The sequence below is a fragment of the Schistocerca cancellata genome, chromosome 5, assembly GCF_023864275.1.
Source record: "Schistocerca cancellata isolate TAMUIC-IGC-003103 chromosome 5, iqSchCanc2.1, whole genome shotgun sequence".
NCBI classification, from domain to species: domain Eukaryota; kingdom Metazoa; phylum Arthropoda; class Insecta; order Orthoptera; family Acrididae; genus Schistocerca; species Schistocerca cancellata.
The window spans coordinates 137,603,677-137,619,323 of NC_064630.1; the positions used below are offsets into that span (position 1 = coordinate 137,603,677).

A 15,647-nucleotide genomic window follows, 5' to 3' on the forward strand; every position below is an offset into this window, starting at 1 on the left:
GGGGGCCGAGGTTAGTGTGATACCTCTGTCCGCAGGTATTAAATTCGAGCTTCAGCCTTGCCCCCCGCTTCGAGCCGCCAATAATTCCCTGATCCGCTCTCATGGAATAACGAATTTAAGCCTTAAACTGCAGGACATTAATACGCCCTTACAGTGGACTTTCATTATCGCGGATGTGGATGAACCCGTGCTTGGGGTAGATTTTCTCTTAGCCCACGCACTGTCACCCAACCTACAACGAGGTACACAAACCTTTAACTCGGGAGACCGTACCACCGGTTCAGATATCTTACCCCTCTCATCCGAAAGCGCCATTCTGCTGTGTGAGCTAGCGGAAACTGCTGTTGTAGTGCTTTCTCTTAGATCACACAATGACGAACTTCGGGACAGCAATGGGGCCCTCCGCTTATGCATCGCCGCCGTGCAAGCCAAGCTCACGGACGCGCGTAAGCAGACCGCCCAGCTGTTGCACACGGCCACGCCCCCAACCCCCGCACCACTTCCTTGCACCTGCAGCCGACGCCGCGTGACATTTCTACTGCCGGACGGAAGCAGTACCCGCGACGCTACCAGGTACCCCACCGAGCTCTTCGACAAGGACTACCAGTGGATCACCGCCACTGCTGCTGAACTGCCGGCCTTGGACACACACACGTGTGCATTACAGGTTAGTCACAGTGCAACGGGCGCTGGTCCAGCATCCCCATCGGTGTTCACGATCAATAACGGTACTGTCCACAGAATAAATACCACAGAAGGCCCACCGGTACGTGCAAAGGCTAGGCGTTTAAATCCGGAAAAACTTAAACACGCTAAAGCTATTGTTCAGGAACTTTTAGATAATAAGACTATCCGCCCTTCTTCTAGTTGTTGGTCGTCACCCATTCATTTGGTGCCCAAGAAAGATGACACTTTCCGCCTCTGCGGTGACTATCGGGCGCTTAACGCCAGAACAATTTTAGATAATTATCCCGTCCCAAATATTCAAGACTTTGCTTCCCAGCTGCATGGGGCACAAATTTTCAGTGTAGTCGATTGTCATAAGGCGTACCACCAACTGCCAATGGCATCTGAGGACGTTGAAAAGACCGCTATCATCACCCCGTTCGGGTTGTTCGAGTATTTGTTTATGCCATTCGGCCTTAAAAATGCTGCACAGACGTGGCAACGGTTCATCGACTCGCTGGTTGGAAAACTGGACTTTGCATATGCGTACCTGGACGACTTGTTAATTTTTTCTTCCTCCCTCGAGGAACATGAACAACATTTAAATACAGTGTTCCAACTATTAAAAGCAAACGGTATCGCAGTGAACAATACTAAGTCACAACTCCGCCGCACCAGTGTCACTTTTCTGGGCCACAGAGTTTCTGGCGACGGCATCCGCCCCCTAACTGAACGGGTGGAGGCCATTAGTACGGTGCCTTTGCCCAAAGATTTTCAGGGCCTCCGCCGCTTCCTTGGAACGGTAAATTACTACCGTAAACATATTCCCCGCGCCGCCGACATACAAGCCCCACTGACGGATGCCCTCGCAGGAAAAAACACATCAGGGTCTCGGGCGGTCACGTGGACTCCAGATATGCGTCGCGCATTTGATAATCTAAAGTCAGCCTTACAGACAGCTGTTACGCTTGCTCACCCCATTCCTGATGCTCCCATCTCGCTTACTACAGACACAAGTGATACAGCAGTGGGGGCAGTACTTCAGCAATCCGTGGGTTCTGTTGTACAGCCGCTCAGATTTTTCTCCCACAAACTGACCGCTTCCCAATGTAAATGGTCGACCTTCGACCGGGAACTGTTTGCTATTTACGCTGCTATCAAATATTTCCAAGACGATATCGAAGGTCGCCATCTCGTGGTATTTACCGACCACGAGCCATTGGTTTACGCTTTCCGTAACCCAGGTAAGGACTCATCCCCGAGACGTTTTAGGCATATGGACCTTATATGTCAGTTTATGAATGACATATATTACGTCAGAGGCGCAGACAATGTCGTCGCTGATTTTCTGTCTCGGGTGTCGGTTTTATCTTCACAACTGGACCTCAGTGAGCTCCCTAAATTGCAGACAGAGGATACTGAACTCACAGCATTGCGTTCCAATATCAAAACAGGACTCAAACTAGAGTTACGGACACTTCCTGGGTTTTCATCACCCATCTGGTGCGACATTTCAACAGGACGCATACGCCCGGTGATTCCTGCACCTCTCTGCCGGGACATATTTAATAGTATCCACGACTTGGCACACCCTGGCATTCGCGCCTCCGCACGTCTGGTATCAGGTACGCAAATGCAAAGTCCAGTTTTCCAACCAGCGAGTCGATGAACCGTTGCCACGTCTGTGCAGCATTTTTAAGGCCGAATGGCATAAACAAATACTCGAACAACCCGAACGGGGTGATAAAACAGTGTCGCAGTTGGGCACGAGCATGTGTGGCTTGTCAGCGCGCAAAAGTAGGACGTCATGCACAGCCCCCCATGGGTACGTTCGATGTGGCAAAAAGAAGATTCCAGCACATACACATCGATATCGTCGGGCCCTTACCCCCCTCAGGCCCCTTCCGTTACATACTGTCCGCAATTGACAGGTTTACCCGCTGGGTAGAGGTAATTCCTCTCACTACTATCACAGCCGATGCAGTGGCCCGAGCCTTGCTGTTAATGTGGATCTCGCGCTTCGGCTGCCCAGTCTCTGTCACCACCGACCAGGGCCGCCAGTTCGAGTCTGCCCTCTTCCGACAGCTTTGTGAACTGTGTGGGGTGAAACGATTTAGGACTACAGCATACCACCCCCAGAGCAATGGGCTTGTGGAACGCTGGCACCAAACGCTTAAAGCTTCCCTGATGTGCCACGGAGGTGAGTGGGCCGATGCCTTACCATGGGTAATGTTAGGCGTTCGGGCCGCGTACAAAGAGGACCTTGGCGCATCCCTGGCAGAGGTACTGTATGGAGAACCCCTCACACTCCCAGCAGAGTTAGTCGAGCCTTCACTTCCTCCAGATCAAATCTGCGACTCGACATTCGTCGGGCAGGTCAAGGAGCTAATTGCTAACATCCGCGTGCCGCCTCCTTGACCACACACGCCCCCTCCCGTATTTCTGCATAAGGACTTGGCGTCGTACACTCATGTCATGGTGCGTGATGACACCATCCGACCGGCACTCAGACCTCCATATACGGGCCCGCACAGAGTCATATCACGGCGTACCAACACGTTCGAAGTGCTCATTAACAGCACGCCTCAAACGGTATCCGTCTGCCGCCTCAAACCTGCATGGACTCTGGGAGAACTGCCCGATACCCCACCCAGTCAGACCCCATCCCCTGCTGCACCCACCTCGCATGAGGCATCTACCGACAGTCCATGGATGAGCGACGCCCATTCCCACACGTGTGACGTTCCCCACTCCCAGTCGTGTGACAGTGCTACAGGTGCGTGTGACATTCCTATGCCGAGTGATGCGTGTGATGACTTACCCTCCTACAGGCAGCCCCTCACCTCTCCCCTGTTAGGATTCAGTGATGTATCAGGGACCAGCCTCAGAGCGTGTGATGTCACCGATGACGACTCGTGTGGAGATTCTGTCAACCCGTATAAGGAAGTGGTAGTGAATGTCAACACAGATCTTATTTGCAGCTCTAATGTGTTTTTTGTTATGCAGCCGGGTAATGTGTACATCTTCTACGAACAAGCCAGCTTCCCCAGTGACAACTTAACTCACATTCATCTCCTCCAGTCTGTCCCCTTGCCTGTTGGTACTGACCCATCAACGGTCAAAGTCCTACGTACCGCCACAGGCATTCAGATCCGCTATCCTGGCCCCTCACAACCCACCATCCCCTCCCCAGATCCCTCAACTGCTGTACGAGGATTCACCCGGTCAGGCAGGACCATCCGCCCCCCTCGCTGGCTCGAAGACTTCAATTACTAATGTAAGGTAATGTAAGGTATGGTTTCTGATTAAACACCCTCTCCCTCCCCCCTGGGTGTTCCCTTTACATGTATGCCCCAATATTTATGTTTGTGCTCCACACTCTAGGGGGGGGGGGGGGGGGGGGGGGGGGCTAATGTGGCGACTATCGACCAAGTCGCGGGTAATATCTTTGTTTTTGGCAAGCTCTTGGACCCCGTCTGTGGTCGCGCGTGAAGGTGTACGGACGTGTACCGAGAATTCAGAATGTAAACAACTGTATATGTGTGCTTACGAGAAATAAAAATAGTGTTTATTACACATGGTGTAGCGTGCATCATTGGATTCGGCAACCCTACAACGCTAAACCCATACATTCCATTGTTTCATGCATCACATGTTATTATTGTGGTCTTGATTCTAAAGACTGGTTTGATGCAGTTGTCCACAATACTCTACCCTCTGCAAGTTTCTTCATCTCTGCATAGTTACTGCAATAGTTACAGCCACTTCAACATGCAAACCACAGCTCAACCCTTACTGCTTCAACAGTTTTTATCTCCCATACTTCCCTCCATTACCAGATTCACTGTTTCTTGATATCTCACGATGTGCACTATCTTATTATCCCTCTGTTAGTCACTTTGTGCCATAAAACTCTTTTCTCCCTGTTTGATGCAGTATCCCTTCATTAGTTACTTGATATATTCACATTATGTTTAGCATTCTTCTGTAGCATCATGTTTCAAAAGCCACTATTCTGCTGTTTCCTGAATTGTTTATCTTCAACATTTGACTTTCGTATAAGGCCACACTACAGACAAATACTTTCAGAACAAACTTCTTGACACTTGAATTTATATTCAGTGCTAACCAATATCTTATTTTCACAATTTTTTTTCCTGCTGTTGCAAGTCTGTAGTTTATTAGGCAGGTGCATAAGTTTGTAGCATTTTTGTTTGACATGTTGGTATTCCAGTAACTATGGGTTTATTTATCAACTGTTATTTTTTATTTGCAGTTCACTGTTATTATTTGAGTTTAAACATTGTCATTTTGTCATTTGGAGACAGTGACTGAAGCTGTGGACACTATAAAATGGAGTACAAGTGGAAAAAAGGGAACATTTTTGACATTTTCTTCTGTTTGAGTTCTATAGAGTGGCGACAGCAATGGAGGCAGCAAGAAATATTTACACTGTATATGGGATAATGCCATTGGACTGAATATGTCAAGAAAATGGTTTTCTCATTTTAGGAGGATTGTTTTGACCTTAGTGACTCTCCACATTCAGGAAGACCTTCAGGGTTTGATGATGATGTTTAAACATATTAATCCACAATGATTCATGTCAGTATACTGGAGAACTGGAAATGTGGTTAACTGTGATAATTCCACCATTGTGCAACATTTACATGCAATGGGAAAGGTTCAAAAACTGGGTGTAAGGGTATCACATGCTCTAAGCTAAAATCACAAAAATCAGCGGATGGCCATACGTGCATCTCTGCTTATGTCATGAACAACTGTGACCATTCTCATGCTGTATCATTACTGGTGATGAGAAATGTTGCCTTTATGCTAACATACTTTTTGGAAAAGAAAGGAATGGCTGAGCCCTAGCAAAGCAGCAACTCCTCGTACAAAGACCTGCACACATCCACTAAAGATAATGTCATGCATCTGGTGGAACAGCAACAGTGTGATGTATTATGGACTGCTTTCCTGAGATGTAACCATCACTGCTGACATTTATTGTCAACAACTGAGACATCTTGCATGTGCAATCCAGGAACAGTGACCAGGAAGACTGTGTGAAATGATGTTACTGCATGAAAGTATCAACCCGCATTTTGCTAGACTGACAAAAAACACTACACAGGAGTTGGGTTAGGAAGTCATTCCACATCCACCTTATTCACCTGACCTTGTGCCCTCAGATTTTCATCTTTTCTGCTCTCTATTGAACAACCTTCACAAAACTGACTTTCTGGTGAACATGTGCTCCGAACATGGCTCAGCAAATTCTTCACCTCAAAACCATGTGATTTCTACAGTCACAGAATCACAAGGAGTTACCTCAGCATTGGAAGACTGTTGTAAACAGTGAAGGAGACTATATTGTTGATGGTTACAGTCTTTGTTATACATATCTGTTGTGCTTCTTAAGCAAACAGAAAAACACTATGAACTTGTGCGTCAACCTAATATATACTCTTTACTTTGGCAATTGTGAGTTATTTTGTATAGCAAAATTCATCTGCTACTTCTAGTGTGTTATTTCCTAATCTATCTGCCCCACCATCACTTGATTTAATTCAGCTGCGCTCCAGTACCCTTGTTTTCATCACATGTCAGTATTATAACCTATTATGAAGATACTATCCATTCCATTTTTTCTGAAGAAGAGAAATTTGTTAACATTGAGTATAGATTTAACTGTCAGGAAGTCATTTCTGAAAGTATTTGTATGGAGTGTAGCCATGTATGGAAGTGAAACATGGACGATAAATAGTTTGGACAAGAAGAGAATAGAAGCTTTCGAAATGTGGTGCTACAGAAGAATGCTGAAGATTAGATGGGTAGATCACATAACTAATGAGGAGGTACTGAATAGGATTGGGGAGAAGAGGAGTTTGTGGCACAACTTGACCAGAAGAAGGGATCGTTTGGTAGGACATGTTCTGAGGCATCAAGGGATCACCAATTTAGTATTGGAGGGCAGCGTGGAGGGTAAAAATCGTAGGGGGAGACCAAGAGATGAATACACTACGCAGATTCAGAAGGATGTAGGTTGCAGTAGGTACTGGGAGATGAAGAAGCTTGCACAGGATAGAGTAGCATGGAGAGCTGCATCAAACCAGTCTCAGGACTGAAGACCACAACAACAACAACATCCATTCCATTCAACTGATCTTCTAAGTCCTTTGATGTCCCTGATAGAATTGTAATGTTATCAGTAAACTTCAATGTTTTTATTTCTTCTGTTTGAGCTTTCATTCATTTTCTAATTTTCTCCTTGGTTTCCTTTACTGCTTCATTTACGTACAGACTGAATAATATTGGGGATAGCCTACAACCATGTCCTATTTCCTTCTCAACTACTGTACCCATTTCATGTTCTTTGACTATTGCAACTACAGTCTGATTTCTGCAAAAGTTTTAGATAGTCTGTTCTTCCTTGTATTTTTCTGCTGATAACGCCAGAATTTGAAAGAGTGTGCTTCAGCCACATTATCATAAACTTTTTGTATATCTGTAAATGTTACAAATTTAGGTTTGACCTTCTTCAACCTCCCTTCTAAGATAAGTTGTTGGGTCAGTATTGCTTCATGAAATCCAAAATTTCTCAGAAACTCAAACTAATTGTACTCCAGGTCAGCTTCAGCCAGTCATTCCATTCTTCTGTAGATAATTTGTGTTAGTATTGTGGCCCATAAATCACAAAACAGGTGGTTTGGCAATATGCATACCTACACCTGCAACTGTCTTCTTTAGTACTGGTACAATTACTTTTTCTTGGAGGCTAAGGACATTTTGCTTTTCTCATATACCCTACATGCCAAGTGGAGAAATTTTGTTATTGTTAGTTCTTCCAAGGCTCTTATTAACTCTGAAGGAATGTCATCTATTCCAAATGCCTTGTTTTGACTTCAATATTTCAAGTGTTCTGTCAACTTCTTCTTGCAATAACACATCCTCCATCTATCTTCCTCCACTTCCTATCACATTTTATTGTCTTAAAGTTACCTTCCTTTACATATCTCCTCTGTATATATTCCTTTCTTGTTTCAGCCTTCCCTTCTTTCCTTAGTACTGGCTTGTCACCTGAGCTCCTAATGTTCATACAGCTCCTTCTTTTTTTTCCACAGTGTTCTGCAGTTTCACCGTGAGCCGCATCCATATTTCCTATATCCATGCATGCATCTACAGCTTTGAATTTTAGCACTTTCTGTCAATCTCAGTTATTTATATGCCTCCATTTGCTTCCACATGCTTCACTTCCAGCACTTTTATATTTTCTCTTTTCATTAACTAAATATAATATCTCCTGAGTAATCCAAGAACTTCTACTAGTCAAGTCCGTTTGGCCAGTTGGTCCTCTGCTGCCTTCACTATTTCATATCTCAAGTCTGTCGATTCGTTTTACACTGAATTTCTTTTGCTTATTTCAGTCAGTTGTTTTCTAATGCTCCCTTTGAAACTCTCAACAATCTCTCATTGTTTCAACTCACCCAGGTTTATTTCACAACTGTGTAATAAATTATGGTCAGAGTCCACATCTGCTCCTCGGAATATTTTGTGCTTTAAAATCCAGTTTATAACACTCTGTCTTACCATTATATAATGTATGTGAAAACTTTCAGGGTGTCCAGGTCTCTTCACTAACTGCCCTTATATCTAACTTCAACCTAACCATCTCTCATTTCAAATTTTCTAACCTACCTATCTGGTTAAGAGGTATAAAACTTGACGCTCTGACATGTGAAACAACAAATTTGTTTTCTCTGGTAACAACATTCTCCTGAGTAGTTCCATCTGGAGATGAGAGTGGAGAATTATTTTACCCAAAATAATTCTACCATCATGAAACCGCACAATTTAGTTGCATGTTCTTGAGAAATATAACAGCTGTAAATCCTCCTAGTTTTTAGCTGTCCACCGAAGGCCAAGGCCATGTTGCTTAATGTTACAAGGCCAAATTAGAAAGCCATTCAAAGTGTTACAGCCATTTCTGCTGCAAAGACTACTATCCATTTTTAAGAACTACAGACACCCCTCCAATGGGGTTATCCCGAAGGTACAGTTATCTGTATCATTGAGACACACTAGTCACACCAGCACCACTTGGTCCACAGTTCATGGAGGGACGTAACACATATTTTGAACATAATTATTGCAGTACTATTATTTAAGATGTCTGCAAAAGTCATTCATTTGGTGACTCACGCAAAAAGTATGAAGAAATAAATAAAGAAAAAATTTTGTATGTATTTCTTCAAGGAGTTACTCAATTTAGCTACATAATTTCAATGCATATATATGCTAATGAATTCATCATAAATAATTAAAAACATCATTGTCTTCATCACATGGTCCAACACCAAACGAAATAGTGTTGGTGAAAGAATACACCCTTGTCATACTCCCGAATTAACTTGGCAAGGCTCTGTTAGTTCTCCATTATGTAGTACTTGGCATTCATAGTCTTCATACATTTCCTTGACGATGTTAATAATCTTCACTGGAATGCCATATTTTGCAAGAGTATCCCACATGACTCTTCGACTGACAGAGTCAAAAGCCTTTTCAAAGTCAATGAAGGTAAGGTAGATGGTGTGTTGCCACTCCGCACTTTGTTCCAGAATACTTCTGAGAGTATTGATAAGGTCCACACAGCTTCGATGTTTTCTAAAACCCACCTGCTCTCTCCTCAGTTGTGCTTCCACAGAATCCTTAATGAAGTTTAAAATGATCCTTGAAAGTACCTTACTGAGTACTGACAATAATAGGATAATGCCCCACTAGTTGTTGCAGTTAGTAACATCTCCTTTTTTGGGTATTTTCATGATAATACCTCGTTTCCAATCTGTTGGCAGTTTCTCCTCTCTATATATCTTCTCTAAGAGGATGTACAATAACTTGACAGTGGTGTCCAAGTCTGTTTTCAGCATCTCAGATGTTATTTTATCTGGTCCTCATACCTTCCCATTCTTGATCTACTTCAATGCTATCTGAATTTCTGCTTTCGTGGGTGCATTTACACCAATGCTGGGATCATTGTATTCTGTTTGTTCTTGTTCTTCTACCTCACCACCGAGGTCTCTATTTAGAACTTCTTTAAAGTGTTCCTTCCACCTACGTGATTATTCTTCATGTGTAGTTAGTATCTCCCCTTTCTTGTTCCTTACTGGTCGGTTCTCTGGAAGCTTTTTTTTTTTGAGAGCATCTTAGTGATATCATATAGTTCTTTCACATCCCCCTCCATGCTGCCTGTTCTGCTCTATCAGCCTGTTCATCTAATCCATCTTCTGTGGTCTCTTCTCACACTCCTTTTCACTTCCTTATCTGCTGCTCTATAATCAGCTTGTGCCTGTGCTTTTTGTTGCCTGGTCCTGCTCTGATTCACTCTTCCCTTGGCCTCCTTTCTATGGGTGATTTTCCTCCAGATACGTTCAGACATCAAATCTCTCCGCAAACAATTTTTAAAGCCAAGTTGTCTCTCACTCACTTGCACAAAAGTATTTCTTTTGGTATTGGACCATGTGATGAAGAGAGTGATGGGGGGAGAGAAGAGAGGTGTACAACGGGGGGTGTGGGATAGGCTCCAAGATTTGGATTTCGCAGACGACCTTTGCTTAATGGCACAACGATATCAAGATATCAAAGAGAAACTGGCCAGGTTACAGAGAGAGGTGAAGGTTGTAGGCCTCAAGATAAATTTCACAAAACCAAATAAATGCAGATATATTTGACCATCATGAATAGGCTGTCCATTAATGGAGAGGATGTAGAACAGGTCCAATCTTTCCTCTATCTCAGAAGTATAGTCACAACTACAGGAGGCACTGAGGAGGACATCCGTAGTTGCATCCACAAAGCAAATGGTGTATTTGTATAATTGTACTCTGTCTGGAGAAATAGGAACATCTCAAAGAAGACCAAACACTGGCTTTTCAATAGCAATGTGAAGGCTGTTCTGTTGTATGGTTGCGAAACTTGAAAGATGACTAACCACATCAAAAACCAGCTCCAAGTTTTTATCAGCGTATTTTAAATGTGAGATAGCCAGATATAATGACAAATGAAGATCTTTGGAGGGAGACAAATCAGCAACCAATCAATATACAAATCAAAGAAAGAAAATGGAACTGGACTGGGCATACATTGAGGAAATCAGATGGAGCTGTTGAAAGGATGGCATTGGATTGGAACCCTCAAGGAGTTAGAAAACAATGTCATCCCAAACAGACGTGGAAAAGGACGATGGAGAGAGAAGCTGCAAAGGATGGGAAAACCTGAAGTGAAGTGAAGAGACTTGCTAGAAATTGTACCAGGTCCAGGAATTTCATCACAGCTCTATGTTCCAGGTGGAATGACAGGAACTAACAACAAGAAGAAGAAGAACAAGAAGAAGAAGAATTAAACAAATAATAGTGTCCACAAAACAAGTAGTAGAAGGAGACACTAGAGTTCCCTAAACTTGCCTGTAGCTTCATGCATCGTAAATGCAAAAATCTTTGATCATTTACTTAATAACGGCCTGACAGGTCATAAAAATAAATAACTAAATAAATAAAATCCTTTAATAGAAATTTAAATTGTTTCTTATGAGCAGCTTTTTGTATTTGGCTGAGCAACTTTTAACAAAAACTATATGAAAGTGATGGTGTAAATGGTTAATAGTTTTACTTGTAATATTGAATTTAAGTAAATTTCATTAATAATGTGAGTGTGTGTTTAGGGTGGAGGGGGGGGGGGGGCAGGGGAGGTAGGTGTTGCAATTTAGATATCTATTTTGATTGTAAATCTTATCTATGTTTCAGTGTGATATCTGCTATCAAGTATATACCAAGACACCAAGACGTAGTCACATACACATATCAATCTTGTGGAAGGATCCTTAAACTGGCTCACTAACAACCATTACAGTAAAAAAACTGAAATGTTTAATCCCACTTGGAACTGATTCATTAAATCAAAATCATACATTTACAAATACAAGTTACTAACCTTGTTTCCTCTATGGATATAGGATTTATATCAGCTTTCTTATGTCCATGCTCTCGGTATGCTTGAACAAGTCTGCATAAGTTACCATTCCTGTTTCTTGCCTCTATAACATGTTCTGGAACTAGAAGCAATTGGGAAAATTAAAACAATTTCTTGTGCAACTAATAAACCTTACTCACTGACAAAAAAATTTTGACTGTTGCAAAAATAAAATAATAATAAATAAATAAAAACTGCAATGACTGGAAAATTTAGTAAATATACATTTTCAAATGTACAATGGACCTATAACATGGGGAAAGGGGGGGGGGGTGTTACAGATATCAATGGAATAAGTATTTTTTCAGATTTTGATTTGATGTCTTTTATCAGGGATGTTAAACAAGTCTATCACTCTTAGTTATGTGTAGGAGATAGCTCTCTTTCAGGTGATTCAGTGCCAAGAATTTCAGTTATTAGTTCCAGATATTGGTGTATATCAGGTGGTATGTTATATTTCCATACATGTCCATCCATTTCATCATAGCCTTAGTAACATCTTTGGTCTTTCAGAAGAATGCATTGTGATGATGCTAATTATTTAATCATAGATGGCTGTTCTGCAAGATTTTATATAATACAAGTTAAACATACAGTTACTGTTTCAAAAGTGAGTTTGATTTTTGTAAGGTCTAACTTGCAGCAATATTAAATTTCTAAATATCATCATTTTATCTATTGATGTGAAACAAAAGATCACAGTTATCATTATCTTCCATTTAACATCCACTGCTGGACTTTTCCATGCATTATGGTTTTTTACTATAAGCAACTACGTTGCTCCTGTATGTTTTTAAAATTCAACTACCCACCTTTCATTAAATATCACCTTGGTATTTTCTTAGCTTTTGAAATCAGCAAAGAACTTTCTTTGTCTGTCAACCAGCTATCCATCTGGCTACAAGCCCTACACTCATAATTATATATTCCGTTCTTGTTTATTCCCTGATCCACTAGTTTGCTTTCTTGTCCCTCTCAGTTTTAAGTTATCTGTTTCTTTATTAGTACAAATTCTGTGAACCCATATTATGATAAAAAATACAGATGTGGAACAAATCAGGTTTACATTCACAGAGATACAATAAATATAATGAATATATGTATAATAACAAAAATGTAGCATAAATAAGATAAAACAATGTAAAGCCCAGGATGAAACAACAACAATATTGAAAACATAGATAATTATTCCCCACATAGAGGAAGCATTGAGTTACACACAGACACAATGGAAAATGAGTGTTAGAAATATGCAGCTTTAGAACTAAATCTTTCATTACAAGTAGAAAACTTACACACATTCGCACAAGCACAACACACATACAGACATGGCCACTGTCGTCTCCAGGTGCTAAGGCTCATCAGTGACTGTGTCTGAGGTGAGCAGCAATATGTTTGGGATGAGTAACACGTGCATAGAAGATGAATAGGGTGATGGAGGGGGGGGGGGGAGGGGGGGAGCACCAGTGTGGGAAGGGGTGAAGATGCTAGAGCAGCCTCTACACTAACATCACCACTAGCCTTGGTCTTGCCACTGTTTAAAACTAATTTTCCCAGTGCCTGACTAACTTCAAAGCTACAACCTGCTACCTGGTCACCATGACCAACTAAATCCTCACCCACAATTACTTCTCCTTTGAAGGTATCCCCTTCTAACATAATTGTGGAACAGTATAGGAACCTGCAATGCATCCTGCTATACTAAGCTATTTATGGACCATCTAGAAGAATCCTTCCTAACCACCCAGGCTCTCAAATCACCTCACCTTGTTTTGTTTAGATTCACTGATGATATCTTCATGATCTGGACTAAGGATGAGGACATGCTATCTGCACTCCTCCAGAACCTCACAACCTTCTCTTCCATTCGCTTTACCCAGTTCTCCTAAGCCCAACAAGCCAGCTTCCTTGATGTCAAAATTGTGGCAGTTGCTCGCAGTCCAGCCTCAGTGACCAGAGACAGTGGTAACGTGCTATGAATTGTGCTTGCCTGAATTTGTGTGGGTTTTCTACTTTAGAAGAAGGCCTTTTGGCTGAAAGCTCAAATATGCAGCAGTCTTTCTGTTGTGCCTGTGTGTGATCAAAGTGCCCTCTATGTGTGAGTACCATTCTATTCCAACTAACTCTCAATGTGCTCTGAAATGAGAAATACCCTCACCATCTTCCTCACAGTGATGTGCCACTGACCATCCAACCTAGACAACACCCTTGTCCATTATTACTCCACCGCTGCTACCAAATGCTTGCTCATGGCTCATATCCCTGCAAGAGACCTAGATGCAAGACTTGTGGCATACATCATCCTTTTACTAACCACTCCAGTCCTGTCACTGACATCTCCTACCTCATCAAAGGCAGGGTCACCTGCAAAGGCAGCCATGTGATCTTCCAACTTAGCTGCAACCACTGTGCCACATTCTATGTGGGCATGTCAACTAACAAGTTGTCTGTTTGCATGAATTGCCATTGGCAAACTGTGGCCAAGAGATAGCTGGACCACCCAGTTGCTGAGCATGACACTCACCACAGTGTGCTTCATTTAATGACTGCTTCACAGCCTGCGCCATCTGGATTCTTCCCACCAACACTGGCTTTTCTACACTGCACGTGTGGGTACTCTCCCTGCAACATATCCTTCATTCCTGTAACCCACCTTGCCTAGCCTTCACTAATCCCCATCCTCCACTTCCCTATCCCCTTCTCTCCTCCCACTCCACATACCTTCTGTTCTGCCAACACACTTACATAGGCCTTTCACCTTCCCTACTTCTCTCCTCTCCGCTTTCACCTTCCTCCCACCCTTCTCCCTTGCAGTATAGGTTCATTATGCTGCACCTAGCAGCCTTATCCTGTCCCCACCACATCCTAACATTCTCCCACAGACAGCACCAGCATTATACCACATCCCTACCATGTTACTTCAGCCCCTCCTTACTCCAAACCTCTTTCATACAACCACTATCCACCCCAACGAGACTGTTGCTCACCTCAAACACAGTTGCAATCAGGTCTTACCACACGGAGACAACAGCAGCCATCTGTGTGTACATTGCACTTGTCTGCGCCTCAGTGCCTCCTCTGTGTGGTGAGAACAAACTACGCTTTCCATATTTTTGAATAGCTTTAAAGATTGAAGGAAAATTATTAAGACATAATTCAACTAACATGATATAATTACTGAAAATACATTTGGGTACACAGAAAGATATTCATACATTGTCCATCTTGAACATGTAAGATGAATTTTAACTAACACAATAAAAATAGAAAGTCTCAAAGCATAAAACACAAATGTCAATACAAACTTACAAAAATAATCATTGATTTATCTGCAGGTATTTATCCTGCAAAAACCACACATGAAGCACAACAGGCAGATTCCATTATCTAGATTTCCAGAAAGCATTTGACATGATGCCGCACTACAGACTGTTACTGATCATATGAGCATACAGAACAGATTTCCCGATATATGAGTCACTTGAAGACTTCTTAAGTAATAAAACCCAGTACATTGTCCTTGACAGTGAATGTTCATCAGAGACCAAGGTATCTTCAGGAGTACTGCGAGAAAGTGTGATAGGACCACTCTTATTCTTTATATACATAAATGATCTACTGAATAGGGTGAGCAGCAGTCCACAGGCCTTTGCTAATGATGCTGTCATGTACAGGAAGGTGTCGTTGTTGAATGGATGTAGCAGGATACAACATGACTTAGAGAAAATTTATGTTTACTGTAATGAATGCCAGTTTCCTCTAAATGTAGAAAAATGTAAGTTAATGCAGATGAGTAGGAAAACAAAACAGTATGAGTGGTGTACTGCTTGAAGCAGTAAACCTGATTAAACATCTAGGCATAACATTGGAAAACAATACAAGATTGAATGAGTTCATAAGGTCAGTAGTAAGGAAGGCGAATGGTCGATTTCAGTTTACTGGGAGAATGTTCC

General features: G+C 42.3%; 1 protein-coding gene across 1 annotated transcript in view; it reads right to left on the bottom strand.

Annotated features, from left to right (window-relative positions):
- The window catches only part of LOC126188009 (probable 2-oxoglutarate dehydrogenase E1 component DHKTD1 homolog, mitochondrial), a 356,616-nt gene that overhangs the window by 312,128 nt on the left and 28,841 nt on the right, over nucleotides 1-15,647 (bottom strand). Inside the window, exon 2 of the mRNA XM_049929425.1 lies at nucleotides 11,656-11,776. Coding sequence (XP_049785382.1) covers nucleotides 11,656-11,776 — 121 coding nt within the window. The remainder of the gene's footprint in view (nucleotides 1-11,655; nucleotides 11,777-15,647) is intronic.